Genomic DNA, 26,906 nt, shown 5'->3' with positions numbered 1-26,906 from the left:
TCCCAGATCCCCTCCAGATTCAAGTTAAGTCAGGGTGCATCTACATGTGCCAATTTAAGGCACTTTAGCTCAATATAAGGGGCACTAAGGGCATGTGTTTATACATGCACGCTCTTAACACACCTTAAAAATGGTGATTTTAGGCTCTTTGCACCTAAATTTGCAAAAGCAGGTATCAAATTTAGGAATGAATAGCTAAAATACCTTAATGCACATGTAGACATAATACGGCACATTAACACTGTATGTGTGAACTGACAGTCCACACACCATGTTAATGCACCATAGTGTGTGCATGTATAGATGCATGCCTAAATCCCCTTAATGTGAAACACTCTCACAGTATCCCAGAGTCCCAGGATACTTTGGACCTTTCCCACAAGCCTCCCTTCACAGTGTGGGCAGGCTAGCCTTGGCCCAAGCTGTCTGTTTCAGCCAAGCAGAGAGGTGTGCTCTAGCACGTCCCAGCTTCTGGCCTGAGCAACTGCAGGCATGTGGCTGCATTTCTGGAATCAAAGGTGAATGCCAGTTCACTGCTTGTTGGTTCAATTTCTGCACCTTAGACTAACCTGCAAAGATTGAATCAATTCAGTCTTGAGGTTTTTGACTGTTTTTAATTAGCCCTGGAGTTTCAGTCACTTGGCAAGGATTTGTTATAGGCCTTAAAGGAAACTGCAGTGTCACCTCTGCATGTATCTCGATATTAAGAACACATTATGTACTTTTATAGGTAGCAATATGTTAATAGGTGCTGTAAAAACCTCCTGAGTACTGAAAAATCAAGGGAATCATCTCTTTCCCTCTGAAGGAAAAATAGGTTGACTAGTTCATAAGGTACAAGGAGATGATCAAGGGGAAGCTAACTGGGAAAGAGGAGTTTTTCATGTAGTTCTGATTACAGAAAGGCCAGTGGTTGCATCTCTCTCTTGAAGGAGTCAGCTCCCTGGTCAAGGTCTGAGTCCTGTGAAAATTCTGCTCCCACATTTGCAAAGTTCCCACTGCTGATCGACAGTCAGATTGTTCCAGTGAAGTGTAGATGAGCCTAGTGGTGGAAGGGGTGGGGAGAGAGTCCCAGCCACATCTGCCATGGTTTTATGAATTATGGGATAGGAATGTAAAGTCAGAGCACCTTCAGGAACAAGCACCTTCTGGAACAAGCATGCCAAAAAACAACAAAAAAAAGCTGAACCTCTGATATGCCAACCCTCTAAAAAGGGTGGTATGCAGAAGTACTGATCTCATCTCATGTACAATAGCACATGTTGTCACAGGCAAAACCATCTGCCTTCTCTCTGCCCTGGCTTTAGGACTCCCCCTCTATTGCAGAGAGAAACTAAGGAGTGGTTATTGCTGGACTGTGTAGATCAACATTGCTGTAGTTCCATTCTTTGATCTACCAAAGATAGTTTGGTTGTGGACTGGGTACTTGCTATTAATCTGCTTGATTAATCTGTTGATCTGGTTATTTTTGCCATGTTTGTGTTGAGCCTCTGACCTATGAAGATGTATTTGTGTAAGAAAAACTTTTAAGAGCTACAAACAGAAAGAAGGCCACTTGAGTACTACTTGGATAAGGGAAGCTCCACTGAGCTTTGGTGCTACAAAGTGCTCTGGAAACAGTCAAGAAAGAGGTGGAGAGGAAGTCCAGTGAAGTGTTGAAAGTACTGTGGGATCTGAGAACCAGAAGGGCTGATGGGAAACTGGTCACAAAAATAATATATTTAAATACAGATGGGGGATTGGGAATGAACAGGTACTAATATAAACAGTTATGGAGTCTAGGCATGTTGTGAGCCAGAAGCAATTAACAGCTGTATAAAGGCTTTGAAATTCTCAGACAAAAGGAGAAAAGTATCATTATCTCAGTAATTGAAAAGACCAGAAGAGTCAAAAAATTAATTTTGGAGAGAAAGGGGAGGAAATATAAGTCACTGATGTAATGCAGCTGGTATTTCAGTGTTTCTTAAACCAGACTAGATTCTTGATGAAAATTAATTAAATTTTCCCCACTTCCTCAGGCTATAAACTGGTCCAAGGACAATGGCTTCTCACATTATCCATTTTCTGCCATAAGCAGAAAGCATACTCATTAAAAAGCATGATCTATTTGGTCATAAAGATGAACACATCCGAAGGAATACAGGGTCAAAGGATTATTGAGCTGTCTCATACTGTGGCCCCCTGACAGAGTTTTGACTGGGATTTGGGTGCTATTGCAGAGCCAACATCAGCTCAATGAGGCTGTGCAGGGAGCCCAACTCAAGCCCCCAAACCACTCTGGGTCTTAGGTTTATTTTCATGGTGTTCTTGTGAACTGAGAGCCTCAAAATACATCACAGTACTTCCATCTCCAGCCACATTCACCTCATTTGGGTTAAATCCATGATCCACCAAAACAGTGATGACCACCCTGTGACACAAATGCCACAAGTGGTGCAGGCCACCTCTGTGTGTGGCACTTGCCAGAGCAGGGAGGGGAAAGGCAGCACAGCAGCAGATTAGGCAGGGAGCACGAGGCAGGGAGAAGAAAGAAGAGCAGCAGATTGGGCAGGGAGCAGAAAGCAGAGATGATTCAGCAAGGGAAGGACTCAGAAAGGGTGTACAGCTAACTTGAGGCATGCCTACCAGAAAGTTGGACTCCTACTGCTCCAAAACAATATTCAGTAAACAGACAAAGAATATACATAGGAGGAAAACATACACAGGAGGGAAACTGGTGGGGAAAAGATAGAGAAGCCTAAAGTGCTTCTTTACTTGTTCTGTGAATAAAACAGAACTCCTGTTTCTCTAGAGTGTAGGGATCTCTAATCACCACTATGTTTACTTTCAAATAAAAGTAATAAAAAAATCATGGAATGTGTTAATAATCTCTTGAATCCACTAACTGCAAATGGAAAATAAAACGTTTACAACCTGCACAATATTTTGTGGGTAGCAATCTGCTAACACTGATGCTGTAGTTTAACTCTCACTTCACTGTTCTCCTAAGCTAGGGACAGACATTACATACAAACTGGTTTAAGTGATCAGGTTTAAATCTGTAAGAGAACAGATGTTCAGTGCACATAAACCAGTTTTAAAATGGCTGAAATTGGTTTGAGATAAACCTGGTTGAATGTAGTATCAGACCGAACTGATTTGAGTCAAACTGGTTTATGCAATGTCTGTCCCAGACCCCTTGCTGGTTTAAGTTAAACCAGACTCCCCCAGCATCCCATGCTCTCTGCTCCAGAGCAGAGCTGGCCCTTCTCCTCTGCTCCTTGGCTGGAGCTTGGCACAGACTGCAGGCATCTGCCTGGCTTCCCCTTTCTCCCCCCTCCCCTCTCCACTCCCTGCTAAGCAGGGATTCCCCCATCCCCTTACGCAGACACCTCTCAGCATTAGCTAGCAGACCACATGCTGGCTATGGTCCATGCTGTGGCAAAAAGGTCAAAATCAGAATCAACAGGTAGCTGGTAATAGCTTTGTTGTTTTCTTAATGGGGTGATAAACACTGAGTTAGGGGTGATAAACACTGTGTTATCAAATGCCTGTTGGGCTGCTGTGGGGGGGAACCCCTCCCTCATCCTGCTGGGGCCTGGCCACGCCCCACTCAGCTCAGCACTGTAGAAGGGTAGGAAGGGTTACTCTAGTCCCTGTCCCCCCCAGCTTCTAGCCTGAGCCACTGCAGGCACGTGCCTGCATTTCTGGGATACCTGTAGAGTTACAAACTGATTTAGCCTAGCCAGGTTAGACTAACCTGCAAAGATTGAATCAATTCAGACTCGGGCTTTTTGAATGTCTGACCCTAGCCCTACAGAGTTTCCAAGTGACATCACTCCAGATAAAATAGCCTTAGATGGTCTTTTTGAACAAGACTAAAACAAACCTCAGACTAGTAATCACTATCTTTACCTAATCAGTAAAGATAGTAAGTCCTATTAATTAGCTCACAGTTGAAGATTCATGACTATTTTAGAAGGAAAAAGTCTAACTCCATTCCCTCAGAGATGCCAGGAGAAACCAGAGTTGGCTGCAAATAGTACTTCTAAAGTTTCCCAACAAGAGAATACCAATGAAATTCACCTTTATCAGGCTGATAATTGGTCTTAATCATTGCACAGCCTCCAGGCATGTCCCCCAGCTTAGAAAGCATATTTGAAATGAGGAGAATGATCTAGCATACTTTGTGAAGTAGGAATGAGAGAGTAAGCCTGGACATAACTCCTGCAAGATGGAGGAACACACATATGTACACACTTTGGAACAGAAGAGACAGAGGCCTGGTACATCCTCTCGGGTGGGAGAGAGAGGCTGCTTGTATAGCCCCTCGGGTGCAGACAGAGGGGACCTTAGTTCTCCACCTCTAGTGGGGCAAAGGACAGCATGTATCCTTTTACTTAGTGTGTCTAGGTAAAGAGCATTCCCAAGAGAGGGAGGAGGAAAGCCTGGCATACCACGAGCAGCAAGAGAGAAGCCTTCTGCAGGATAAAGAGCTGGATGAGATTCTGCAGTGCAATGGCCAGAGAGGATCTGAAAAATGGATTCTCCTGTTATGAAACACAGAGCGTAATTGGAGAGCTGGCAGCTGGCGGTTTTGCAAGATGCAGCCCATGGGCTCCTCTTTCTAATCTTAGAATGGCATGTTCACTGCTTCCTGTGGACTAGAGCAGGAACCTCTCCCTCCCTCACATGCACAGCAGAGAGTCTACTCACAGTGCATTTCACCCAAGAAAGGGGAAGTACTTGGGGACATTTCAGTTTTTGTTTGCACTTGGAGCCTTGAGGAGAACTGGAGAAAGGGAGCCAAGTTTTCAGGTTGAAACTCAGGAGGTATGGACAACAAAGAAAAATAGCCACAAAAAAGCTGCTATGTCCTCCTGGGCAGATGAAATGTGGGTTAAGGCAGAGTGCTGAGGATGGAGCACCATGACCTGCTGAGACAACAAGTGTGGGCATGTGAGGACAGCCAGGTCCTGTTAAGACAAAGTGAAGTTCAGAAAAATGGCTGCTTCATAGATCTAAAGTCTGATGGCTACATTGGGCACCACAGGTCCTGCACTTTTGATACAACCCCCAAACCTGTGTCAAACTTAGTTGAGACTTGCCTGTATCGCATGTAGAGAACAGCTTGAGATCTGTGTGGCAGAACATTTCCCACATTGTAAGGCTGATTGCTTTTTTAGTGGTAGCCCACCCCAGGTGGCTCTGCAACTCCTCCTTCTCTTCTATGTCTCATTCTTCGCTCCCAGCTATATCCAGCATGTGGCCTCTCCATTATACAGGACCAACCTGCAGCAGCAGCTCCTCCCGGATGAGTCATCATTTATCAGAAGCATTGATCTTAGCCATCTTGCTAGCCATTCCTCAGCAGTTCCTCTCACTGTTTCTCCCTTAGCTCTCTGCCTCTTTCCAATGACTCTTTTCTTTTTGGAAAGACAAAGGGATGGGAAGGAGGTCAGTTGGACCTTACTGGGAGGTTTATTGAGAGGAGAAAGCTTACCTGGGCTCTTATGGAGGAGGCAGGCCCTTCTTTGAAAAGCAAACAGTGATATTGCTGACATATTGAGTGAATTGATTAAAACTGAAAGGATGCTGTTGGAGGATTTTGGTGTTAGTGAGAGGAGGTGGGGAACATGCTGGAAGGTCTATCTATATATGTTTTTAAGGCAAGATGCTCCTTAACCAAAACCGTCTTGCACCATAATGCCGTAGCTCAGAACCCGATCCAAATGTGAAGCAAGTCAGGCTGCTTCTCAGTTTAACCCAATTTCTGTCCAAAAGACAGATATCTAAGGAACGAACTTTCCACTGTACACTCTTAAGTTTCTACTGCTAATTCTTTCACTATGCCCTACCCCATTATAAAAGCCAAAGTCCCATCTTTGGGCTTCTGGAAACCTGAGCTCTCCCTCTGCCTGTCAGCTGTGCCAAAGGGTTAATGCCAGTAGCTCAATCCACAATTCCTTCTAAATGGAACAATGGCAAGGGAGAGGAAAAAATCTGGGGGGCAGGAGAGGGCTTCTGTTAGCCACAGAAATGTGTGTCCTTCTAGATACAGCTTTAGTGGGACTTTCCTAGCTAAACAGAAGTGAGTGGGCAGGGGGAGGTGGTATAGGTATAGTATTAAGAATGGTGGACTGAAATGTGATATTCTCATAGATGTGGGCAGTACACTGGAAATCTCCCTATTGTCTGGATTTTATGAGGTTCTGCTGAAAAGGCTCAGGATGAGGAAGTTAATTAATTGTTCGCTGTTTGCCCAGTTTTGTTTTTACTGATACCAAATTGTGGCACTAAAGAAAGAAGATTTTGGTTCCATAGACTTCTGAATCGCTGGTTTTTCACTGGTGTCTGATGATATATCTACAGCAAAAGAAAACAATACATGAGGTGACGTGGCTGGGGCATTAGGCCATGGCAGAAGTTGATCAAAACCTTATGATGGAGTTTCCCTATTTTCAGCCTGACAGGGGGTGTTTATGTTGGGGGTGCTGTGGCTTCTCATTGCCTGACATCTCTTTGAAAGGTAAGATACGAGGAGAGAATGGACAACAGTAACTCACTCACACAAACCCCTCAAGCTGAGCTGAGATATTGGGTGCAATGGCTTCTTTCATCCAGCCCCATCTCCCTGCAAAAGAGTCAGTGGGAGGGAAGGCCCTTCAGAACCAGATCCCTCTGCGCCATCCCATCCTCTACCTCCATCATAACTGAAACTTTTGGGAGAGAAGTCTCTTATACTCTAATGCTATCCACCCACTGCTGGAGAGAGACAGTGAAGGGAGAGATTTGGATAGAATTTTTTTTTTCTCACTGAAGTGAAGAACTGGAACAAGATCTTCAGCTGGAAAAGAAAGGCTTCCTCATATATTACTAGTACCCAGAATTGCTGAAATCCCACTAAGAATGCTAAGGAAATGTTAACATATTAATAGGCCACATTTTCATGGGTAGTTTGTTCTCGCACCATCTATTTGACATCTGACAGCAATGACTGTGAGCTGTCAGTCGACAAATGACATGTACAAATGACTCTTATACTTTGTAATTACTGACTTAGATTCACCCCAGCCTTCCTGCTTTCTGTGCTTTTGCGACATGGACATGTAACATCTTGTTTCTGTTTTTTCAGAATCAATCAGCAGTGACCAGTGCAGAGGTAGAGAAATCAGCATCCCCATCAGTGGCTCAGTTAGCAGGAAGGTTCAAAGAGCAAGCAGCTTCCATTTCTGGAAAGGAGGTAAGGAGTGATATGGCCTCCTAGGTAACAAAGCCAGGATATGGGAGACTTGTCCTGCCCACAGAAGGTGAGGAACCAGAGTGATCCATGCATAAAAATGTCTTGATTTCACATGGCACTTTTCATTCTAAAGAATCATAAAGTACTTCAGAGAGTGTGATGCAAACTAGGAACACTTTATTCCATGCCAACATTTTAGCATGCTTAGGCAGCTGTCACTATGAGAAGTCTATTGCTAGCTTACATTTGTGTCATATGCCCTGGGGACACTGAAGAGCCTAATAAGATGCCTATGGGTTCTTCAGTAATAGCTGGCATTGATGCATGGTGCACATATGCTGCCTAACTCTGTGCTTTTTTGGGGTACTTAATAATCAGAAAACATGATTTCCCCAGCCAAATATCTGACATTTATGGTATGGAAAAAGAACTCCAGGTAGCGGAGTGTCCAACGGCAGACTTGGTAGCTGAGAAGCTAGCACTCTTCTTACTAGCAGCTTTCCATCACTCTGTTAAAACAGTGATAGGTGCCCTTTGAAAGACAGATAGATGTTGCTCTCAAATAGCTCTCTGACTTCGGTAAACAAAGTTTACCTCTTGATTTCAATCTGGGCCTAACTAACCAATTCCAGTGTTCTGAAGACTTAATTAGCAGTCACTGTTGAATTAAAAACCCCTTCACATTTTGCAAAGCAAACACTTTCCAGGCTTTCCATATTTCCTTTAGATATGTATCCTCCTCTAACAGCAAGAAACTGACACCTCATTTGCATTTAAATAAATTAGGCACATATAGTCTCCTGTTTGGCTGCAGATACTTGACCCAGCTGGGACAGAGATTCTAATCTGAAGACTGAATTTGACATATGCAAGATAGATTATGACTGAACCTGGAAGAAAATAATAGTACCAACACAAGTAAAAGCCATAGTCTATAGGAGTGCTAGACAGTATAGTTTTACTTTGCAGGAAAAGCAGTATCTATTTTAATTGTGAGGTACTTATTGTGTGACTTGTGTCCTAACAAGGTCTGTATTGACTCAGTATAAAGGAGGACATGGGAGCTAGTTAAAGCTCCCCTATGCCATCATTTCCAATCAATAAGTTGAAACTCAGGAGGTATGGACAAACTGAGTAAAAATGGCTTTGTTTTATTTCCTGTTCCAAAAGACATAAGGAACTTGAGGTTCCTGAAGAAGGGTGTCTGTGCCCGAAAGCTTGCAAAGAACTTTCTTCCAATTATTTAGTTGGTCTAATAAAAGATGTCATATCTACCTAGATAACCTTGCCTGCCTATAGGCAACTTGAGGCAGGAACATTGGATACTTGTGATCCAGGCCTGCTTCACTGAGACCAGGCAGTGAGGTAATGAGGTTTGTTAGACAAGTAAAGGCTGCCGACTTTATTTGTGAGTCTAGACCCCACAGTTGGCTTTAACCTGCCCCTGAGGAGGCAAGGAGAGTCTAAAAACTTCTGGCTGCTGATAGGTCTTCTATGGCAGAGGGAGAGAGCCCCCTCTTACCAACCATATACATACTTTTTAAACAAAGGTGTTATTTAACAAAACTACATGCTGCTAATTGATTGCCTCTGCATTTTCTCTTTCTCATATAACAAGCTGCTTCCTTCTACTGCCAAGTTCAATTTAGCATATCACAATGCTGGGGCTGCCATAATATTCACTGGACACGTCTACATGAGACGTAAACTATGCAGTAACCTAATAACACTGCTCAGTAGCATGCTGGGCAAAAACGGTGCTAATACCATACTGTGTAGTAGTATTAGGTTACTGCACAGTAAGCCTCACTAAATAGCCATGCACCAGCACTACTGTACAGTAGCATGAGTTACTGTGCATTGATTAGTATCTTGGTTAACCAAGTACTAAACTTAATGTGCAGTAACTATGGTGCATTAATGAATGTGTAGATGCAACTACCATTGCCCATCCCCATTGGGCAACAGTGGGGATGGGCAACTTAATATCCAGCCTGATATTGAGTTCTGTCTGTCAGACTTAGCATGGAGGACATTAATGGGGACCTATGGAGTATCACTACAATAATACAACATGGCATTGCAGTGTTACAGTATATGTCAGGTCCACAGTGAATTGGTATGGAATGACACTGTTTCAGCTTGATTACGCTGCCATAGGGTATTGTGGTTTGCTGATACAGCTTCTACATTGAAAATCATGAGGCACAAGTTTGTCACACCAGACAGAATTCTGAAAACCATCCAACTCTTTGAAAGGGGAAGGTGCCACAATCTAACTTTCCACATTCCTGGCCATCAGGAGGTGAAAATTATGACAAAATTCCCTAAATATTTCGCCACCTTGGTAACTTGCCAGAGGGTCACAAAGCTGCTGTGAAGTACAGAAGATTTAATCTGACATTTCCAATAAAGGGGAATATGTCATTCCAATCAAGATGGAGCACTTTACCCAGGCTTCAGGTTCCTTGCATGGACATGACTGTGTAAATGAGAAGCTGGAGTTTTGGAGAGACTGTGCTAATGCTAAATGCTAATAATATACTAAGCATTTCCTTATTCTTAGCATAAACTAGATTTTTTTTCCAAAAACCCAAGCAGGTTCAGACTAATTGGAGTGTTACTGCAGTTCAGAAAACATAGTCTTCACTCCTGAGTCACTTACCACAACAGAAACCTGGGGGGTCTGTATGCTGTACCTTTCTTTAAAAGGTCAGTGGGGCTGTGAGCCTTTGGTCCCCAGAATACATCACACACAGAATAATGAGATGGCAAATGAATTAAGTAGGAACCTGAGACCCATTGGAAAGAAGAAGCCTTAGTAATACATAGAGACAGGAGAGGAAGAAAGAAAAGAAATTACAAGCTGTTCTAATGGGAACTTTCCAACAGGATGCTCATTAGAGCTTGTGGGAGCCCTGGAAGCATCTCCACCCTTCATTGCTTCCTGTCAGGCCCTCTGTTCACATAGAACCAGGAGATTGTTTCATGTCCCATAAATTGGGTGATATAACAAAAGGAATCCATGTTCCTAAAACTAGATGGGGTTTTATTAAGAGAGCTATTTGTGGAGATGCTGGAGTGCGGCTAGCACTCTAGCTGTGTGCATGAAGACTGACTTCTTGGTTCCTCCTCCAGACTCTTCCCTGTGGCAACCTAACATGCGACTGCCATGCGGATTTCTATGGTAATTGCCCTCCAGCACCTGAGTTTCACCCCTTCCTCTGTCACTCACCTAGCTGTTTCTCTCTTCAGGTACCAACCAGTAGACCAACCAGGAGGAAACCACCATGCTCCCTTCCCTTACACATCCACAAAGTGGAGGCAGGCCAAAATAACGAGCAAGTAAGTATCAGTGTCATTAAGGAGTTTCCTTTTCCATCCACAAAAAATACCCTGCATATAATCTGCTGTTCCTTGCTGCCTTCCCACCCCTGCTGTCCACATTCATGTCCCAGTTCTGCTTATAAATTGCTCTCTCTCTGAGTACAGCTCCAAAGATTCTACCTGATATTCACATCTCAGGCTCTTTAGAGCAGGGACTGTCATGTATAGGGAGGGACCTACTTAATTTGCACTTTCATGGATTTTGCAGAAACTGCAAAATCCAGGATTGTCTGCAAAATACACAAAATCAACACGACAGCAAACGTAACAAAAATATGCTGGTTTCCCAGTGAGTACCAGTGGTCTTCGCTGCCAGGAGAGAAAGGCACCAGCTAGTGAGGCAGCACAAAGGGCAGAAGACAGAATTGCAGCAGCCCACTCGTCCCTCCTTCCACCCCCAGCTGGGGCCTGTCAACCAATCAGCACCGCAGGAGGGGGTGGCATGAAGGCAGCCAGCAGTCACAATAGTGACTGCCCCCACGTCCTTCCTCCCCACAACAGGGCCTCTCTGCCAGTCAGTGCTGAGGGGTGGGGCTGCCGCAAAATTGGCTCTATGTGCTGCAAGCAGGCCATGCCTTGCCACAATTTAATTAAGTCTCTTGCCATGTGTCATGTTTTTACAGCATATAACACAATGAGAACTGACCTGGTTGTAGCCTTAGAAGTTATTGCAATATAAATAGTAATGTTTCTGCTTGTGGATTCTTTCCTCATTCTTGACCCAGTGTTTTAAAAAGGTGGGCACATGTGTAGTTTAGCCAGAACCAAAAATATCCCTTCAGCTCCATTAAACAAGTAGCTCATAAAACATTTTCATGAATGGGAAACCATTGCTACCATCTGTGAGGAATGTCAGTTTTATGCCCATCTTACAAGGTAGGGAAGTGACCTCAAAGATTAAATATCTTGTCCAAAGCTGTATACGCAGAGTACAGTGCTAGGAATAGAATCCCAAAGTCTCAAATCTTACCTGGTCAATTGTATTACACCCCCCTACCTCATACGTGCCAGTCAGAAGGGACAGTATTCCCTATTCCCACCAGTGATGCATATATGTGCATGTATAGGATATGGATCAGTTTGCTACCTGCTTTCGATAATCTTCCTCATGTGGCATTATATTACTCCACACATCCCCTCCTCTCTCTTTCTTCTGGAAAGCTCCTTCCCCTACAGATTTAGATAGTTGGACAAGGAGCTGGGAAAGTGGAGAGTAGCCTTTCTTGTGAGGATCCCCTCTCACTTCCTGAGATCTCTCTGGCTTGGTCCTGGCTTCAGAGCTTTTTCTTTCTTCATCTGGCTTATTTTGGTCTTTTCTCATTTATTTTCAGAAGCCATCTCCAAATGCTGGTCCACTTCCCAAGGTCAAGGTGAAAAGCTCTCCCATGATTGAAAAACTGCAGGTAGGTGAGGGATGCTGTCAACTTCATTGCTGTAATTAAACTGAATAGCACTTCACATGGTTATGACTGTAGGACTCCTTAAAAGCTTGTCACTTGCCTTTTTTTTTTTATACCCAAAATAACTCACAAATTTACCCAGCATTTGTTACCTCCTTGTATCTATCCATAGCACCTGTGTGTATGCTGGTTGGGACAACTAATAAGCTGAGTGCTTTTTGATGTATGGCCTGTTAATGCCAGCTGGCATTCCTAGAGTGTGATCCTCCTAGCAGTGCCTATGTAATGCTGCCTGAGACCTCTGCTAATACAAGTCTGCTCATAGCAGTGTCCTATTAGTATTGCCAAGGACACCAAAGCATGCAAACTTTTATTAATAGCAGTTTACAGGGACAACTCCAGAAGTGGGAGCTTTATCACAGTTGCAAACTAAGTTACTTCTGTGGTATTCTCTTGTTAAATATAGTGTTCATTCAGAGGGCTCGAGAGTGCCCACAGCTAGAACCTTTGGGTGCAGTATGGGCAAGGATAGAGAAACTAGTTTAAAACTCCTAGCTATAATAAGCTGACTGATCTGTTCACAGTCTCTCCTAATGGCAAGCCTCTGTAGACATGTTTGCTTGGCCAGGACATTGGAAAATCCCTTAGTCTCAGGATGGCACAAGAGTAATCCAGAGATCAAGCTGTTTCTGCAGGACAAGTGTCCAAGTCATAACTTCCCCACATGGAATTGTTTGTTGACAGTATCACCAGGAGAAACAGAAAGCCAACAGCTAAAATGTTTGTGTTCCTGAGAAGTCTAGCACTATCCCTGTTAAGAACAAGGGCTCCCCCGGGTGGCTACTGAATGATCCTACTTGTGTCTGTTCTGTTCAGTTCATTTCTGCCAGGGAGAATTTGGGTGGTAGAATACAATACTTGAAGAAGGAAGTTTATTATAAGAACTTATTTTCTTTGCAGGCCAATCTGGCATTTGCTCCAGCTGCGCTGCTCCCAGGTACATCTCCAAAGAGTCCAGGTCTGAAAGTCATGCCGTCTCCATTTAGCACTCCCCCTTCAACGCCCAGCAGCCCAGGTATTCAGTCCCGTTCCAGCGAGTCAGATGAAGCACCAGTTAGCTTTGATCAACCACCAGAGGGCACTCACCTGCAAAACTATAACAAGGTAAAGTGTCTGCTGCCTTTCTCAAGTCCAGGAGGCCAAGGCCATTTTATTCCTGGGAATGGAACTGGAACAGTCTAGTCCTGTCTTGAAAGAATGTTTTTATAGCCAAAAGAGGAGTTTAGTGCTTCTACCTTTAATGCTGGGTTTTTGGGTGTAGCTGTGTTGGTCTAAGGACATAGGCAGGCAACGTTCTTTGAGTAGATGTGATATGTTTTATTAGACCAGCTGAGTAGTTGGGGAAAAGTTCTTAGCAAGCTTTTGGGTGCAGTCATCCTTCTTCAGGAATTGGGAGTCTCTGCTGTTCACCAGACTGCTGGACCAGCTACTCATTTGGCCTATCTTTAATGAGCCTCTGACTGTAGTTCAGGGGGCTTTCTTCTCTGCCTACATTTAAATTTATTTTATTAGACCAACAAAATAATTGGGAATAATGTTAGGCAAGCTTTTGGGTACAAGGTGCTCTTCCTCAAGTCTGTGAAAGAAGCAGATACAGCCTAAACTAAATACCAGTTAAAACAATGACCTTTGTTTAACATCATTATATAAAAGGAACTAATTAAAGAAAGGGAAAAGGGCCTGTGGAGCAAAAAACAGATATTAGAAGTAGCAACAGAACAAATAAAGAGCTACTTACATAGCTAGACCTAAAGAAGGGGACAAGGTTGAGGCTGTGGAGTACACAGGTTAACAGAGAAAGCAGGTAAATTGTAATGAGCCATAAAATGATTGTCTGTGTTAAGTCCAGTAAAGCTGTGAATTTTGTTTCTTGTTCCCTGAACCATTAACAACACTGCAAGACTACTTGAAGTCTTTCCCATGGGTGCTTCCTAAATATTAACTGCAGGCAATCCCCATGTAAATCAGCTTCAGTATAGAAATAACTAATACATACAATGAAAATTACCCTTCAAAATAATTCCATGGACAACAGATTCTAATTGTCTTCAGGTGGTTAAGGAGCATGATTCACCCACTTCAAGTGAGAATGAATTGGACTGATCTTACATTTGCACACAACATTATATCAAATTAAAGGACAAAAGCCAAGCTGTGCAATGAATTAGTACATTTTTAGGGTGGCTGTATGGCACTGCAAGCCGAATACAGCAAGATATTCTGTATTATATTTATTTTGTACCTGGTTTTTACAGAAGTTTGGTCCATGGATACTCAAGATCTCATTATGAACCCAGTGATTCTCAGCCAAGATGATGTGGCACCCTGGGATGTCACAGGATCCTTTTAAGAGTACCACAGGTTGCTGCCCAGTTTTAGCACTCTTAATTGTGCAAATGTCTACCTATGATTCACAAGATAAGCCCAGAGATTTAAATAGGAATCCATAGTGTTAAAAACATTCTGACCTATGAGGTCTTTTTGAGATATTTTCAACAGCATAATTGCTATATTATTTTATTGTCAGCAAAAAATGAGTGAAAATTGACAGGTGGCATTTTCCAAGTGGTGCTTTAACTCTAATAAGGGGTGTCTTGACTCTAACAAGGGGTACCTTGAGTCTAAAAATGTTGAGAACCACTAGCTTAACCTCCATCTGAGCAGGAGAGGCTATATTGCATCCTGGCATCTCTTGTCCCTGCAGGCTACAACTCTATTGAAATGGCATCTGGTACCTGATCAAGCTTATTCCAGTTTAGTACAGTCCTTAGATTTCTGGCTAGCTGCAAATCCTGCTGTCATTTGAGAAAAGTTGGGTTATCCAAGACATAGCAGAATATGAGAGGGTCCTACAGATTTGGACTTGGAGTGAGTCTGTAGCTTCTGATTCTCTGTGGATTATCAGGCTACAAAGAAAAGAAATTTCTTTATCCTCTCCTACCATTTGCCTGCCAAAAATAAAATTGCTGAGGCTTCTAAATCAATTTCCTGCAAGTGAGCACCTGCATAATGAATCTACAGTCCTCAGGTCCAAATTTGTGTGTGTCCAGGTTCGCTCATGTAAATTAGCTAAAACAGTGTGAATTAGGATGATGATTGCTGCTTCTTTGGAAAAGCAAAAGGGCGGTGACTAGGAGAACTGGTGTCTGGGTAACCAGCACTGCACTCACTGACACAGTTTAGATAATTTAGTCTCTGCATTTCCTGTAATCAGGTGCGGACAAGAGGATCAATAAAGCGGAGACCTCCCTCCAGGAGATTCCGAAAATCTGGAAGTGGTGAAGAGTTAGGGGCAATGGTTTCATCTCAAGAAAATGGTGCAAAGGAAGAGAATGGTGATGAGGTGTTTGCACCCAAGGGTAAGACAGAAGAGCCAGGAACAGAAAGCAAAGCAATGGAGAAACAGATTGGATCTGATGAAAAGTCTCCATCAAGGAGAAGATCCTTCAGGACAGAAAGTAAAGATGAGAGAGAAAAGCAAGCAGAGGAAACAGCCCCTTGCAAGAGCAGCACAGAAGAGGAAACAGTGACACATCGCAAGAGCAGCACAGGAGAGGAAGAAGGGAAATCAGACAAGAGAAACACTGAGACCTTGTGCCAGGTAGCTGTGGAAGACAAGGAAGAGAAGGTATGCAAGAGCACTGTGGGGGAAAAGGAGGATGACGATGTCTGTGAATCCAATAAAAGGGACAAAGAAACGGAAGAGGTGGAGAAGAAGGAAGTTGAGAGCACTGATACACAGGAAAAATCAGACATCCAGGAAAAGGACTCAGAGCCCGGGACACTGCAGCTGGCAGCAGACACAGACACTGCCAGTGAGAAGCCCAGTGTGACACCAACACAAGAACTGGGCACTGAGTAAATATGATGCAGGTGAGGTGGTTCACCACAGCAGTTGGGCATAGAATCATAGAAAATTAGGGTTGGAAGGGACCTCAGGAGGTCATCTAGTCCAACCCCTGCTCAAAGCAGGACCATCCCCAACTATCTCACCCCAGCCAAGGCTTTGTCTAGCCGGCTCTTAAAAACTTTCAAGGATGGAGATCCCACAGTCTCTCTAGGTAACCTATTCCAGTGCTTTACTACCTTCCTTGTGAGAGAGTTTCCTCACATCTAACCCCAACTTCCCTTCAGCCACTTGAGAAGATTGCTTGCTGTTCTGTCATCTGATTTGCCACCAGTGAGAACAGTTTAGCTCCATCTTCTTTTGAACCCCTTTCATGTAGTTGAAGGTTGCTATTAAATCCCCACTCAGTCTTCTTTTCTCCAGACTAAATAAACCCCGTTCCCTCAGCCAGTCCTCCTCCTAAGTTATGTGCTTCAGCCCTGAACCATTTTCATTGCCCTTTGCTGGACTCTCTCCATTTGTCTATCTCTTTTCTGTAGTGGGGGACCCAAAACTGGACACAGTTCTCCAGATGTGGCCTCATCAGTGCTGAATAGAGGGAAAGAATCATTTCTCTTAATCTGCTGGCAATGTTCCTGCCGATGCAGCCTAGTATGCCATTAGCCCTTGGCAACAAGGGCACACTGCTGGCTCATATTCAGCTTATTGTCTACTGTGACCCCCAGGTCAAATAATACCTGAGAGTTACACAAAATGGCAGTGTCATTATTTCTGTTTCCCACTGGTGCTTCATAGATACTAACTATGGCCAATCCCAGTATGAATCAGTTTCCATATAGGAACACCTAATGAAGATAATCAAAGGATGAGATGTGGCAATGACAGAGATGGTGTGTTCAGCACAAGGAGAAAATATTGTTCTAGTTATGTGAAGAAAGAAGGAGACATACTGACCAATGACACTCTGCTCAGCTCCACAGCATTTTTAAAGCAGTGTGATGGAAATCCCACCCCCTACAGAAACCACACTGTGCATTTAGATTTACACTTGCTTATTAAAAGGGACATTTCCAGGGGACATTATCAGCCATCAGCATTCCCAGTCCATGGTTATTCACTGAACCAGGCACCTCCTTAGAGGTTTTTAAGGCCTGGCTCTACAAAGCCCTGGCTGGGATGATCTAATTGGGGCTGGTCCTGCTTTAAGCAGGGGGTTGGACTAGCTGACCTCCTGAGGTCCCTTTCAGCCCTAGTTTTCTATGATTCTATGATCAAAAACAGGCATCTACCACTTGAAGTAGAGAACTTCCACTAGACACTAGGGCTTGTGTTATGAAGCCTCTTACCTGGCCTTTAGCCACTGAAGGGTAAACATAAGTACATGTGCCTTCCCCCAGAGTATAGCAATGTCCCTACATACTAGTTATTACATAGTTATCTTGCTGAAAAGAAAACCCAGCAACATGAGATCCCCTATCTGTCCCCATCTGGGTTTCCACTTGTCCTAGTTTTTAATGATCCATCTCACTTTGTGAGAACTAATCTGGGTCTTGAAGGGAACCAGAATGGAGCTGAATAAGAAAGCATAATTGGAAGGCCTTGGTAACCACTCTCCAATTCAAATACTGACTTGGATTAGACTATGAGAGCTAGGGAACTTGGGCTGAGTGCTTGGGCTTGCTTATAGCATGAAAAACATAAAAGAAGCCCAAGGATAAAGAACGGCTCAGAGGACACCCAGATTCTAGACTTTCCTAGAGCGTTTAATGAATTGTAACATATGCTTATATCATTACTTTCCTTGATGTATTTTATCATTCTCCTTTTCTTTAAAGGAAGAAAAAATCAGGACACAGGAGACATCTGAAGAGGAGCCAAAAAGTCCAATTAAGATGTAGCTACTGGAGGACCCTTCCCTGCCAGAACAGCAGAATATGAGTAACATCAAGGATCTAGAAGCAGCCCAGAGACCTGTGACCCAATCCTGGTTCACTGCTCTTATGCCATAATGCTCTACAGGAGAAGGAAAGGCTGGAATGAAGATGGCTTTTTATCATGGCAGGGTTCACCAGCTGGCTCTTCTTGGGTACATTCAATCACGTTAAAATAATGTCCGGACTGGAGACTTAATACATACTTATCTTGGACCCAGCAAACATCACTGTGTCTGGGCCTGTTATTTTCCATTACTGCTGAGCTCCAAATTTTGTTTTATTCTCCTCTGTTTCAGTCTTAGATGCAGTTTATCAGTTTCAGACATAGAGAAGTTGTGCCTATTAAATAGCTTCTTTTGAAATATTTTTCAGTTTTCAAACATAAGTAAATAATGTTTTAAAAACAGGGAAAATATATAAATATGTTATATGACAGACATGAACTCTAAATATGGAGAAGAGCCTTCTGAAATTGTTTCTAAAGTCTCTTTGATGAATTTTCACTTGGACCAGCATTAGGGTGGCCAATCTGCACTTGAAACATCCTATAACTAACATCCAACAGCTACTCTTAACAAATGTGATCTAATTCTTTGCTGTTTTTTAGTGTGGTGAAAAGTAGCATCTAAAATACTTGATCCAGAGAACAGAAGTCCCATAACAGAAAATAGCAACAAAAGCTTTCCACACATTAGCCCATCAATGTGCTTCGATCCTAACTGAGTAGGACCAGTATAAATCTATCTTCATAGCTTATTCTACCTAAGACTGCCATTCTGAGACTTCCCACATGTGGCTAATTAGTACTGATTTTTTATGACATGGACAATGGTTTGCGAGACCTGAACTAAAACAACCTACACATTTCATATAAGCCAATAAAGCCCTTTTGAATGGGTGAATTTCACTTAATATGGCCCAAGCTGGATGTGAACTTGGTGAATTTTCATCCCTTTAAAAATTATATATAAGACTGTTTCTTAAGAACTCTTAAAGTAAGAGTTTAAAAGGATTTGGCAGTAGAAGTATTTAGATAATGTGATGCTGAGAACCATATAGGTTCTCAAAGGAAGCATTTAGGTCTCTGCTAAATACTTCTGAGGCCTAGCTGGCTCAGAAGATGAATAGTGGCTGAGCTGTTTATCTCTCAGTTGCATTTACTATCTATTGGCCTTCATGAAATGAGTTGGAAGCTTGTCTCGGTTCCATACCCAGTAGACAGGTGTTCACATAACTACAGTATAGCTACAGCACACTGTTTGATGATACTACCAACCAAAGGGTAAGAGAGGCCAAAGTCGGAAAGGGCCATAGTGACTGAGCCCCCTCTCCTCTTTGAAGGGGACACTTCAGGTCAGGACTCGGGACACACTGGTAAGGGAAATACTGAAGAAAGCTTGCTTGGCTGCTGCTTGTGCTGCACCTGTTTTGTGAACAGACACCTGTATAAGATCTCTGGGGAATGGTCATCAATCTATTCTATGTCTCTATAGCACTGACCACAGTGTGGTGCAGAATAAGCATTGAACAAGGGTGCTCATTACTGGGGCTCCAAGGCTTTCCAGTTAGGCCAGTAATAACCTACAGTCTCAAAGGATGTTACCTTTCACCAGTACTGAATTCACAAGGCGACAGATTGATTTATGATCTTTTTTTCTACACCCTGCTTTCCATCTTCCCAAACTAAGATACTGTTAATTTAAAGCCAGTGGGAAGTGATTGGTCTCGCCCCTTGTGCCTAGGTTTTTCAGTATTTGCAACCACCACAACCTCTTTGAGCCATATCACGATGCATCATTGCCTTGGAATATATTTGAATATGTTGCTTAGGCTTGTGCTGCAAGCCAGGCTGAATTATAACTGTAACATTTCTGTTCTCAGCAGAGGTATCAGGATGTCTGTATAATTGTGCATTATTGTATATGTGCGTAAGCGTGTTTAGAGAATGTGTGTGCTGAACAGGGGTGTGGAATTTGCTCTCCTTCACCTTGAAAATATCATGGGAGAACAAAGGAAATAAAAGAGTGAAATAGAAAAGAAAAATAACTATTTCATTCTGGGGAGCTGCAAAAGCCCAAATGAGGATAAGTAATGCTGGTAGGGGCAGGCCACAGGAACAGAATGCATTGCACCCATCAGGTTTGTAATTTGTAGATGCTGGCTGCTGCCTGCAAGATGCTGAAATTTGTAGCTCAGCAAGATGCTGTGCAGTAGCATTATGTGGCACGAATCATGACGTGACACTACTGTGCAGTAGTAATGAGCTACTACTGCACAGTCAGTGTCACCAAGAAGTCATGTGGGGCTGGTACTACACAGTAACACTGAGTGTGCAAGTACTAAATAACTGAGCATTCAGCGTCTCATGTAGATGCAGCCTCTCTGTAGCAGGTCCCAGTCCTGACAGTTGTGACTCAGCTCTTTGTCCTAAGGTCAAAGGTCACTATGTGAAGGTCTTTGGAAGGAAAACTTCAAAGCAGAAGCAGGTATCTTGTCTGACTGTGCAGCCATTAAGCACTCCATGGTGCTTTAACAGTAGAAGTTTACCTTGGAGCAAAATTATCCCTCCACAAACACAATTGTGTAGTATATATTGCATAAGTTACTCTCTATATCCAGCAGGCCACTACTGAAACACCTTTTTCCTGCTGCCTGTCTAGGACAGTGTTTTGCAAACTTTTTAGACTCAAGATATACCTGAATACATTTGAGGCACCTCAAGATATACCTGAATACATTTGGACAGATTCAAACACCCCTCAGAAAATGCCAGCTCTTATTTTTCACTTGTTTTTTTACTACAGAAAATTAATAAAGCAATTCTTCTGTTGCAAAGAATTCAGTGAGACCATACAGGGCAGGATGTTTTTAATGCTATGGATTCTTATTTGAAACTTCTCAGTTTATCATGTGAATCCTGTTTGCACACCTAACTGTGCAAACATTATGGCTAGGGACAGACATTCAAAAAGCCAGAGCCTGAATTGATTCAATCTTTGCAGGTTAGTTTAACCTGCCTAGATTGAACCAATATGCAAGTGAACAAACATTCACGAAATGCAGGCACAGGCCTACACTGGCTCTAGCCATGTGCCAGTGCGTGCTACAGCACACCCATGGCTGCAGGGAAGCTGTGCTGGGGGGCATGGCCAACCCGGCCAGTAGCTCAGAGTGAACTTGCCAGGGAGGGAGTTGAATTCCCCCCTCCCTGTCCCACGGACACAGACCCTTGCCTCAGGAAGCCATGCCACTCAGCGTCTGGCCATGCCTCTCCCCCGCTGCTGCAGCAGTGAGTGGGGAGCACACAGAGAACCCTGATTCAGGTCCATGCCGGTGGGACAAGGAGCAGGGAATTCAACCCCCTCCCTGGCCAGTTCACTCTGAGCTACTGCCTGAGCTGGCCATATCCCCACCACTGGAGCACCCAGCGGAGACATGCAGGTCTGCGCAGGTGGGACAAGTGGGGGGAGGGATAAACCTCTTCCCTGCCCCCTTCTAGGGGCCAGTGTCTGGCCAGGCCCCTGCCCCTTCCTCTCCCTGCTCCAGGTAGGGAGTGGAGGTGCAGGGCCAGCCCTGCTCTGCTGGAGCATAGATCATAGCCCAGAGAGCATGCTGGGATGCTGGGGAATTCTGGTTTAACTTAAACCAAGAGAGGGTCTGGGACAGAAGTTGCATAAACCAGTTTGAGCTCAATCAGTTAAGTCTGATACTACATTCAACCAGGTTTATCTCGAACTGGTTTTAGCCATTTTCAAACTGGTTTATGTGCACTGAACTTATGTTCTGTTACAGGTTTAAACCAGTTTCACTTAAATTGATTTATGTGTAATGTGTATCCCTAGCTTATGTAGCACCTTTCAACACCCTTGAAAGGATCTCAGGGCACTCGCTCTCAGAGAATCACTGGTCTAGAATAACAGACAGTCATCTTGGGGGAGGAAACAGAGCTGCTCAGTGCCAGCTTGAGGTATTGTAGTGGATGGAACAAATTTACTTCATGAAGGAACCTCCACATATTCTACATCAAAGAGGTGACTCTGATTATGAGAACAGCTTGAAGGCAGGTGTGAAAAAGACATAATTACAGCAGGCTATCTCCCCAGCTTCTCCCGAATAGGGCAGACACTATCTCCATACCTCCTACTTAAGAGCAGCTGGGAGATGTAGGTATAATCATTTCTAATCCATGGACTGAGGGTCATCATATGCATTGTTACTTCAGTGAACAGAGTTCATTGCATAACAGGGGCTTCTGGCATGCCTCCATTTAGCTCTCTCCTTCAGAACAACTTACCTGTGTGACACCCTCCCATCTTTCTTAACTGGAAATCTCTGCAACTTCTTTGCCCCCTGTCATACCCCAGGTGCTCTGCATGCTCCCCATTTCCTCTTCCCCATTAGTATTTTCTCTCTCCTTTCTGTACAGGAAATAAGACATCCAGAATGTTGACCTCTTCTGCACTACTGGGAGATGGGTGAAATAAGATAGAGATATTGTCAGACTGAGAGGTCTTAACTAGTTATTTGATTTCTAGGCAACTCTAGAAGCGCCTTAAGCTCAAATGAACAGCTGGTGGGAATTCCAGGAAGCTGTAGTTTTCCAGTTTTCCCCAAAATAAGTAGGGTTATGCTTATTTGTGCCTAAAACGTTCCCTGGTGTAACATTATATTTAGGAAGACAAACACACCAGTGGACTGATTATAAGTTTAGAGAGGTAGTTAGCTATCTATTTTAGCCAGAACTCAGGCAGAAGACAGTTTAAAAGGTACAAATCTACCCTGTCTTCTGCCTCATAAATTTAGCCAGTATAAAGTGCATATTTCCCAGGACTAGACTTTTAGACTTTTTTATGGTCACAATGATGTCTCAGACTCCATAGGAAAGTACATAAATAGTCTTTAAACCCTAAAGTGACAAAAAACCATACCATGAGAAAGGAAATTATGTTATTGTTTATAGTAGCGTTAGTAATGTTGCCGGTATGATGGTCCAAGAATTATGTGATACTTGAGGATTTTTAGGGTGATCTTTTTTTACTGGACCAACTGCATAGTTGGGATAGAGTTAGACATGGTTTTGAATGCAGTACATTCTTTTCAGGTCTGAGGAGTGAAAACTTGCTTTTAACCTAGTTAAAAAAAAGGAAGAGTGGGGAGAGAAATTCCTAGGGGTAGCAGACAAACAATTAGCAGAAGAAAAAAAGATGGAAGATGAGGATCTATCAAAAGGGAGGATGGTCATTATCTCCTTTTATGTGTGGAGAGAGCTCAGGAATTGGGTATGTTATAATATGCCATGCAACCAATATCAGTGTTAAATCATTAATTCTTAGTGTCCAGTCAACTTATGTTCCTGAGTTTGCCTTTTAAAGGTGTTAGCTACATTTCCCTTGAGCACAAGGATAGTTGAGTCAGAGAGGGAAAAAGTGTTCTGTGAGAAATGTGTTTGTAATGATGTGTGTCTGTCTTTTATATTTTTTTGGCAAGAGTTCATTCTAGTGCATAGTTGCTGTTTAGTTTTTACCCATGTAGTTGCTGGTCCACTGGATCAGGCATATCACCTTTTGGGAAAGGCATGTGTAAGAGCTATCAGTTCTGATGGTTTTGTTACAGGGGTGTTGATTGTAGTAGCAGTGGAGATGTGCCAAGCATTTCTTGCCAAGCCTAAGTTATTGCTAAGCTATTATTTATGTAACAGTGTTGGCCTGCATGGTGCTTTAAAGATAAGAAGTGTGAAAATACAAGTTTCCTGGCTAGATCTTCAAATCACAAGAAAGAAAACACAAACAAAGGAATGTGGAAAGGAATGTAACATGAAAACACAGGGACCAGTCAGTGTAGGCGGTGGAAGGCCAGGGCTAACAGGGGTTAGCCTCCCCAAAGTGGGACAGCGACAGCAGCTCCAATGCCTCACTGACAGCATAGGGCCCTGCCCAGCGCCCCCCACTGCGCGCTTCTCCACTGCTGTGCACAGCACCAGTGCATGCTGGCCTCTGAACGGCAATGAGGAAGACTGGGACAGGGTCCCTGCGCTGCCCAGCCCCCGGTAATAATTTCTAGTGCCACTTATGCCAGGCAGTTATGTTTTTCCATGGCACTCTTCTATGGTTTTTTGTTTTGTTTAAACTGAGTTGTGAGCCAGACAGCAAGCTGGGGTGAGGCTCAAGGGCCACTGCTGATGGCAGCAGTGTGTTTTGACCAGCCTTGGAGCTACTGGCAATGCATAGGGGGTGCACCCCCTGTGAGAAGGCAGTGTTGACACTCCCAGCAGCGCTCTTAAGTGTTCACTGCTCGCCACACCCTCTGCCGCTGCCAGCGCTGTGGCCACCTGCAGGAGCTCCCCTCTTGCCAGAGCCACGCTGCCACCTGCGGAAGCTCACTGTGCCTCCTAGCCTCCAGGGGCATGTGGCGTTCATGCTTGGAGCTGAGTAAGGCTAGCTCACTGGCACAGACACGAGTGGGAGGGCTCAGGTAATACCAAGCAGGACCTGAGAGGGTGAACTGGGAGCCAGGTAGTCAAAGCTGTCTCTGCACAGGGCTATAAAGTAACAAATAAGGCTTTTGACATGAGACCACGGACCCCAAGCTCCAGGGCCTGTAGCAGCCCAGCTTCCCAAGCCCCTTTTGCCGAAGGTACCGCTACACTTCGCATATCCATAGGCTGGGTTCCTACAGCCCCCGTAACAACAGTGCAGCCCCACGGGCTTGGCCAGGCAAGGCTGCATAGCAAGCCAGGGGCAGCTCTGGGCATGCTACCTCGCAGCACCGGGCTGGCTGCAGGACCCCACGCAAGCCCCGCGCGCAGCACAGGCAAACAACACCCCACGCGTGAGCCAGCTCGGGAACACTGAGGGGAAGGAAGGTGCCAGGAAGGGAGCAACATCCGGCCACCTGCACGGACCCTAAACACTCTCAATAGAACTGTGGGTTATGGAGCAAACCATAACCCCAGCAAGAGGGGGAGAATGTGCAGCAGCTTGTCCCCATTATAGAAATAAATAACAAATGAGCTGCCGGGGTGATAACACCGCCTCCCCGGTGGGAATGGTTCCGCCCGACTTTGTCGCGTGCTCCTTGCGAACAACAAAGTGTGAGGGGACGGAAGCATTTTCCCCCCTCCATCAGTGTACGGTGGTCTTGCCCACACAGGCAGTGAGGAGCGGGGAAGACACCAGAAGACATGCTGCAGGGAGGCTCCTCATGCTTGGCAGCTGTGTGACGCAATTGGCTCTTCCGGCAGAGGCGGAACCACGCATCCTCCTGGCAGGGGGGAAAGGGCGGAGCCCACGAGTGACTAAATGGTACTGGCCAGGCAGACAGGCGAGCGAGCAGAGAAGAACCGCGCGGCGGCGCAAGCAGTAGAGAGCGGCTCGTTGGTCTAGGGGTATGATTCTCGCTTCGGGTGCGAGAGGTCCCGGGTTCAAATCCCGGACGAGCCCGCTGGTAGTTGGAGGGCCGGGTGGCCTTCCCTTTTGTGCCTCCCAGCAGCCCGCAGTTTTTTTGGCCAGTGAAAAGCGCAGAGGGCAGCGCTGCATACCCACGAGCCCGGCACCTTGCAGCCTCTCACGTGTCAGCGCCTCGGGGAAGTAAAGAGCAAGTTCAACCCCAATCCGGTTTGCAGGCTCTAGGGAGGAGGAGACAAGGGGAAAGAAAAAAAAAAAAAATTGGGCTCGTCCGGGATTTGAACCCGGGACCTCTCGCACCCTAAGCGAGAATCATACCCCTAGACCAACGAGCCGCTTGTAACGCGTATCCTCCGCCGCCCTGAAAACTCCACGTTCTGCCCGACCGACCTGGGGCTCCGTGTTTCGGCTGCCTCCGTGCTCCTCCACCGCCTTCTCCCGGTGGCCTGCACACACCAGCGAGCCTGCTGCTTGCAGGAGAAGTGCGGGCCGCGACAATAAAGAAAGGGAGATGAGAAAGAAGCATTCATCGTAAGAAACAATAAGGGTGTTTAGTAAAATGAAACCCTAGAGTGAAAGAAAAAGTACAGGAATCGTGATAACAGCAGCGATAACGAATAACAAGGATAGTCATGAGGTAGCAATATTAGTAATCATCCTGTGAATGGTAGTCATAATAGTAATGCTATCGATCATATTAATGTTGATAATCACACGCCTGCCAGTGATAATAGCCATGACAGGAATAGTAATAATAACGATGATAATAGTTATAATGATGGCAATAATAATAATAATAATGATGATTAACATAATAACAATAATGATAAGGACAATGACAGTAATAGTAATAATAATAACAATAATAATCGTAATAAGTATGATGATTAAAACGAAATGAAGAAGAAGACAAGACAAAGACAAAGAAGACAATGAAGAAGAAAAGCTTGCCAGCGCTGATGAGGTTGATGAAAAAGCCCAGGCTGGGGTATGTGAGCAGTTGGGCCCATCCTGCCAGGGAGAAGCCAGTCCTTTGTTGTCTGGTAAACCCATGCTGAGTCTGTGTGGGCCCAGTGGGTCCCTACTGACTCCATCCTGTGAAGGAAAACCGCAGAGTCCCCCTGATTTGGCCCATGGTGAGGTCTCTGCTCCCACAGCCAGGCAACTGTTTCCCATAGCTGGGGTAGGTTGGAGTGGAGGTTCACCCTACATACTCAGAGGCAGCTGATCTTTTCTAGGTGCCCCCCTCAATCTGCACCTGTACCTCTGTCACCCTTAGAAAGAGAATAGATCTCCGCCGTATCTAGCTGCTGAATCCAGCAGTAAAAGAAAGGCAGAGCTCCAGCTAAAAGCAGGTTTCTGCTCTTACTTTCCCATGGTTCAGGCACTTGGATTTTTTAAATCGCTGCAGCACCTGTGATTTGGGGCTGGCTTGCAGGCGGCCATGTTTCATGCCCAGTGACAAAGATGGTCAGCAACAGCACATTCTGATTTCCACCAAGGACATCTACTTAGCATGGCCCATGAAGTTTTGGTTTAGGCCAGCGGTGCTCACAGTCTTGTCCCTGAAGGCCAGATGAATGGTGTGGGGCTGAACTGTGGGCTGGACTGGGCCCCGCACCGTCTCCAAGTGCTGGGATCAGGCCATGGGAA

The 26,906-nt window shown here is 44.5% G+C and overlaps 1 protein-coding gene and 2 non-coding genes across 4 annotated transcripts in view; 2 read left to right on the top strand and 1 right to left on the bottom strand.

The window, feature by feature from the left end:
- RCSD1 (RCSD domain containing 1) overlaps positions 1 to 19,125 on the top strand; it is a 49,941-nt gene extending 30,816 nt beyond the window's left edge. Inside the window, exons 2-7 of one of the 2 annotated variants that reach the window (XM_019528681.1) lie at positions 7,115 to 7,222; positions 10,478 to 10,567; positions 11,941 to 12,012; positions 12,970 to 13,173; positions 15,284 to 15,942; positions 17,752 to 19,125. In XM_019528681.1, coding sequence (XP_019384226.1) covers positions 7,115 to 7,222; positions 10,478 to 10,567; positions 11,941 to 12,012; positions 12,970 to 13,173; positions 15,284 to 15,931 — 1,122 coding nt within the window. In that variant the 3' untranslated portion in view covers positions 15,932 to 15,942; positions 17,752 to 19,125. Of the gene's footprint in view, positions 1 to 7,114; positions 7,290 to 10,477; positions 10,568 to 11,940; positions 12,013 to 12,969; positions 13,174 to 15,283; positions 15,943 to 17,751 lie in introns of those variants that run through there. The other variant, XM_019528682.1, reaches the window with a different exon arrangement.
- A 6,092-nt stretch (positions 19,126 to 25,217) lies between these two features.
- Positions 25,218 to 25,289, top strand: TRNAP-CGG. Its single transcript has one exon. It is a non-coding gene; the product is annotated as a tRNA-Pro (tRNA).
- A 227-nt stretch (positions 25,290 to 25,516) lies between these two features.
- Positions 25,517 to 25,588, bottom strand: TRNAP-AGG. The gene has a single exon. It is a non-coding gene; the product is annotated as a tRNA-Pro (tRNA).
- Positions 25,589 to 26,906: the final 1,318 nt, after the last annotated feature.

Source organism: Crocodylus porosus, unplaced genomic scaffold, assembly GCF_001723895.1.
Source record: "Crocodylus porosus isolate Cpor-Errol unplaced genomic scaffold, CroPor_comp1, whole genome shotgun sequence".
Lineage (NCBI taxonomy): Eukaryota > Metazoa > Chordata > Crocodylia > Crocodylidae > Crocodylus > Crocodylus porosus.
The sequence above is the reverse complement of the archived record's forward strand: the minus strand, read 5'-3'. Positions and strand labels throughout refer to the sequence as shown.